General features: G+C 57.4%; 1 protein-coding gene across 1 annotated transcript in view; it reads right to left on the bottom strand.

Annotated features, from left to right (window-relative positions):
* The window catches only part of CLEC18C (C-type lectin domain family 18 member C), a 14,910-nt gene extending 10,006 nt beyond the window's left edge, over positions 1–4,904 (bottom strand). The window contains exons 1-3 of the mRNA XM_007462996.1: positions 4,766–4,904; positions 4,056–4,147; positions 1,567–1,806 (exon numbers count right to left, since the gene is read on the bottom strand). Coding sequence (XP_007463058.1) covers positions 1,567–1,806; positions 4,056–4,147; positions 4,766–4,904 — 471 coding nt within the window. The remainder of the gene's footprint in view (positions 1–1,566; positions 1,807–4,055; positions 4,148–4,765) is intronic.
* Between the last annotated feature and the right edge of the window lie 259 nt (positions 4,905–5,163).

Below are 5,163 nucleotides of genomic sequence, written 5' to 3'. Positions count from 1 at the left end.
CCTGCCGATGCAGGGGACATGGGTTCGTGCCCCGGTCCGGGAGGATCCCACATGCCGCGGAGCGGTTGGGCCCGTGAGCCGTGGCTGCTGAGCCTGTGCGTCCGGAGCCTGTGCTCCACAACGGGAGAGGCCACAACAGTGAAAGGCCCGCGTACCACGAAAAAAAAAAAAAAAAAAAAAAGAGTGGGGAGTGAGAACTGGTTTGTGGGCAGGAGTAGAGTTGGCGACATCACTTTGGCAATAGCTACTAAGGTTGTAGGTGCGTGCTCCCTCTGACCCAGCCATTCCCCTTCCAAGTGTGTCCTAGAAAAAGTCTGGACACATATGTACAAGAGGACCGGAACTAGGACTTATGCATTTCGGTATGACTTGGGATAGTAAAAAAACAACAACGTGGAAGTAACCCAGATGCCTGTAAATTGCAGTTTATTCATAGTGAATCACACATGCATGCTCGGATCAATGGAAACAAATCTTACAAATGTGGTCTGAAGTGATAAACACAAATTGCAAAAGGAGATGTACAGAGAGAGCACTTAGGTAGGATTTAATAACACACAACCCACTTGCACAAGTAGAAAAGGTATCAAAACCCTTCCATGTGTAGTAAAGGTATTAAAACATGCTTGGGGAAGTTCCCTGAGGGACCAGTGGTTAGGACTTGGTGCTTTCACTGCTGGGGCCCTGGTTCCATACATGGTCGGGGAACTACCCTCGGCACCCCCCCCCCCAAAAAAAAGAAAAGAAAAACAAGGAGTTCCCTGGTGGTGCAGTGGTTAAGAATCTGCCTACCAATGCAGGGGACATGGGTTTGATCCGCAGTCCGGGAGGATCCCACATGCCGCAGAGCAAATAAGCCCATGCACCGCAACTACTGAAGCCCATGCTCCTAGAGCCTGTGCTCCGTAACAACAGAAGCCACCACAATGAGAAGCCCGCGCAACTCAACGAAGAGCAGCCCCTGCTCGCCGCAGCTAGAGAAAGCCAGCACGCAGCAACGAGGACCCAACGCAGCCAAAAATTAATTAATTAATTAATTGATATAAAAAATGTTAATGTCATGCAAAACAACAACAACAACAACCCACTACCCTGCAAGTTGACACATAAAAGTAACCATAAAAAAAAAAAGAGAGAGAAAAACATGCTTGGGATTTTGCCTGTGTTTTCCAGTGCTGGATCCTAGTACATAAACGATGCCAGTTACAGAGAAGACATTCAACAAATTTTGTTGAGGGGGAAGAAAAGGAAACATGGGGTGTTTTACCTGGACTTCAGCAAGGTTACCTCTGGGGAGGGACAGAGGAAAGGGCAGAAGGAGGGCTTACGCTTAATTTTGTTTTTTTAAGAGATGAGAAACAAATATAGTTAACATTTTCTAATGCTAGGTAGTGGATAAGAAGGAGTCCGTTATTTGATTTAGCTTTGAAATATTTCATATTTAAAGCTGAAAAAAGTAAAACTAAACAAATGGGAGGAAAAGCAACCACCAATTTTAGGACAAACTGCAGACCTCTGAACCAGCCCAGCAGGGCAGGGGCCTCAGAGCCGGTACCCGGGCCTCACCTGAGTGTAGTGGGTGCAGGTGGCATTGGGGGCACACTCGGCCGCTGCCTGGCTGTACTGCTGCCCCTCTGAGAACCACAGGCCCACCACGTGGATGAAGGACGCCGAGCTCACTGGCAGCAGCTGCACATTCCAGCCTACTTGCGGGGTAGCCCGGGGGACAGAGCCTGGGCTTGGGGCTGGGGCGCCACAGAGGGCTGCCCTGGTCTGGGCCTGTTGGGCCAGGCTCTCGCTCCAGTCCTGGGGGAAAGGAGCACAAACAGCAGCATCAGCAGGGGCCCCTGGGCCAGGCCTTAGTGATCCAGCCTCCTCACCAGCACGTCCAGAGGTGCTGGTCCTGCAGGGAAGAGACCCCAGCCCAAACAGGGGTCCTGCTGGGTTGCTTGAGTGCTCTGAGCTGCTTTCACCGCCTTCACTGGGGCCAGGGAAGGTCAGACAGGACCTGCAAGGGGCGCTCCAAGGTGTTGTTGGAAAAGCACCTGCCCTGTCTGGACCCCCCACCCAGAGCCCGGCTCCACCCAGGACTGACAGCTTCCATCCTTCTGACTCCAGTGGCGTGTACCCTCAGGCCCCGCCCACTAAGGGGGATGGGTGTTCCTGGGCGCGAGGTGCCAGCCCACGTGATAGGATGGGCCTCTGCTGTAATTTTCCCCATCTGGTAATGGGAGCCCTGGATAGTGCCCAAGCCTTTCAAACTGGTTCCGTGTTAGGTAAAACTGACCCTGGCCATTGTCAGAAAGGCTCCCTCTTGGCTTCCCTTCTGTGATGCAAAAAGTCGCAGCAGCCATACCGCTGTGTCTTATTCCCTAAATCTGGTTTTGGAGTACACAGGGGAACCAGCTGGGAGTCAGGATCAGAGAGGGTGTAAAAGGTCTACAGGGCCTCAGCGCTTTGGTCTCAGCAAGCAGAGTTCTCTGGAGTGGGCCTAATCTGCTCTTCCCACCACGTACCAGCTGCCATTTTCCCTACCCCCATCCAACAGCTCCCCGTCCTCTGAAACGGGGGGGCTCAGCAACCAGGATGACATGTGTCACCCGATCGTCATGCCCTGGTCCAGCCCAGCCACCTCATTCCAGCTCTGTGACCTCCAGCAGTCTCCTAATCTCCATGAGACTCAACATACGCTTCTGTAAAATGGAATAATAGCTTCTGTAAAGTGGAATAATAAGGTGGGTGTTCCCTGGTGACCTGGTGGTTAGGATTCTGGGTTTTCATTGCCATGGCCCAGGTTCAGTCCCTGGCCGGGGAACTGAGATCCTGCAAGCCGTGCCGTACGGCCAAAAAACAAAACAAAACAAAACAAACAGATAATAAGGTACCCATAGGGTAAGATTGTATGAAGATTAAATGGATGCAGAGAGAAAAGTGCTGCACTTAGGGTCTGACCTGCAGCAGCCGGGGCAGATGGTGGTTGTGATTTTACTGCTGACGGGGACTGGAGCTGGGAGCGGCAGGGACTGCGTGGGGCGCCTCAGCAGCCCGGACCACCCCCAAGGGCCTCAGCCTCCACTGGGGTGCCCAGGGCCAAAGCTGTGGGTGTGACAGAGGCTGAGTGGTGGGGCCCCAGTTGCATTTTTTATGAAATGCTGTTTTCTAAGACTTTGGCAACAGGGCCATGGGAAGCGTAGAAGCTGACCAGGGCAGCCTCACACCGGGCACTACGGCTGGGAGTGTGGGGATGAGAGCCAGGACCTGGGCCTGAGGAGGGGCAGAGCCGCCACGAGCAGGGAAAGGGGGAGAGGCGACCCCCCCTGCCCACCCCACCCCCACCTCCTGGGAACCTGACCCTGGAGCTCTCAAGGTCGCCACCGCTGTGCCAGCCTCAGAGGAGTTTATGGGAAGCAGTCATGGGGAACCCTGCCTGCCCCACACTGCTCCTCCCTCGCTCCCTCGACTGTTACCATGGGAGGGCGCAGCTGGGGTCCCATTCTACGGGGCAGTGTTTCTGGGCCCCAGGATGACACCTTCAACCCTGAAGCCCCGAGGGAGTGGTGGGAAACCCTATACCCCGCTCCCTGGCCCGCAGTGAATGGGCTGGGAATTGGGGAGGGGGCCCCTCCTAGTCGCCTAGACAAACTGCTGAAGAAGCCGTGGGTCTGCTCACACACAAGCCTCACCCCTCCCACCCCCACCAGGATGCTTCTCCCTCCCTGACTAGCCTCCAGTCCTGCTGGGACTCTTTTGTCATGCTCCTGTTTCTTGGAGGAGGGGACCCCAGCTCTTTCCATGTCTTCTGGTCTCCGGGGCAACGGGAAGGGATGCAAGGAAAAGCCCAAGGGCTGCCTTTCTGGGGGAGGGGGAAGCAACGCCCCCCCCCCCGCGCCCCGCGCACCCCGGCAACCAGGCATGGTCCCAGAGCGGGAAGTTGGCTGGCCGCTGCCCCACTCTGCCAGGTGAAAGGGCACCTGGCACTGGCATGGCCTCCTCAGTCCTCTTCAGGGTTGCCCCTCCAGCTGCCCCCTTGGCCAGCCCGGGTTGGGGGTACTCACCATTCTCTGCATGTTGGCTGCAGGGGGGTGGACCCGGCTGCGCAGGCGGTTGTGCAGGGAGAGGAGCAGGAAGCTCTCCTTCTTGCTCAGGGCTGGGGTGGGAGACATGGTCAGGCCACCTGAGCGGGGGGACCTGGGCCCGGCCCCTGGCGATGGGGCGGGCGTCACCACGGCAAGACGAGAATGCAACCCTGCACTTATGGAACAAGTGATGGGACAGGGCGATGGTGGGTGTGTATGGGAGGACCCGGGGCAGAGGCATGGGGGGGTAGGGGGAGGTGGAGAAAGCAGTGGGGCTGAGACAGAGAGACAGGTGTAGGCGTAAAGGAGCCTTAGGCTGAGAGCTGGGGGTGGGGTGATAGAAGGGAATGGGGGTCTGAGGGCTAGGTGTGAAGAGGGGTCCAGCCTTGGGCTCGCAGCGGCCCCTCTGGCTGGGGCTCCTCTCGGCCACTGAGTCTCTTCTGGGGTCCCTGCTGCAGGCTCCCAGTGTTCTTCCTTCACCCCCAAGCCTGGGCCCACTCCCCTTCATCCTTCTGCCCCAGTCCCAGCCTCCCCATCCATCTCCGGCCCCTGGACTGTTCAAGAGTGGCTCTTTAAATCACACCAGCCTGCCCAGGGCTCAGGCCTGGGAACTGGCTTCCAGAAGCCCCCTGGGACCCTCGGCAGAGCTCATAGCTCCTCCACTTTTTCCTCACCCCGCGGCCCCTTACCTCCAGGCACTGGAACCTGCTTCTCCTGTAGCTGGAGTGGGCGCACCTCTGCCCAGGTCATGCCAAGGAGAGCCAGGAGCACGGGCAGGAGGCCAGGCCGGCGGCCCCCCAGCCCAGGGGAGGGCTCCAGCCTCAACATGGGCCTGCTGGGTGCTCTGGGCTCTGCCTGGCTCAGCTGTCCAGCTCGATTCCCAGACTGGATGGAGCTATTCACAATCTCTAAGAGTCAGGCTGGGCTGGCAGACAAAAGGGGGAGGCTGGTGAGTAATCGGTGAGTCCAAACAGCCTCCCTTCCTTGGCGCTGGCATGAAAGGAGACAGACAGCTCCAGTCCTGGGACTCCCTCCCTCCCTCCCTCCTCCGGCTGCTGGCCTGGTCAGCCCACCCGCCCGCCCGCCG

The sequence above is a fragment of the Lipotes vexillifer genome, unplaced genomic scaffold (assembly GCF_000442215.2).
Source record: "Lipotes vexillifer unplaced genomic scaffold, Lipotes_vexillifer_v1.1 scaffold70, whole genome shotgun sequence".
Taxonomy (NCBI): Eukaryota; Metazoa; Chordata; class Mammalia; order Artiodactyla; family Lipotidae; genus Lipotes; species Lipotes vexillifer.
Note: the sequence above shows the minus strand (reverse complement) of the source record. Positions and strands in the feature narration are given on the sequence as shown.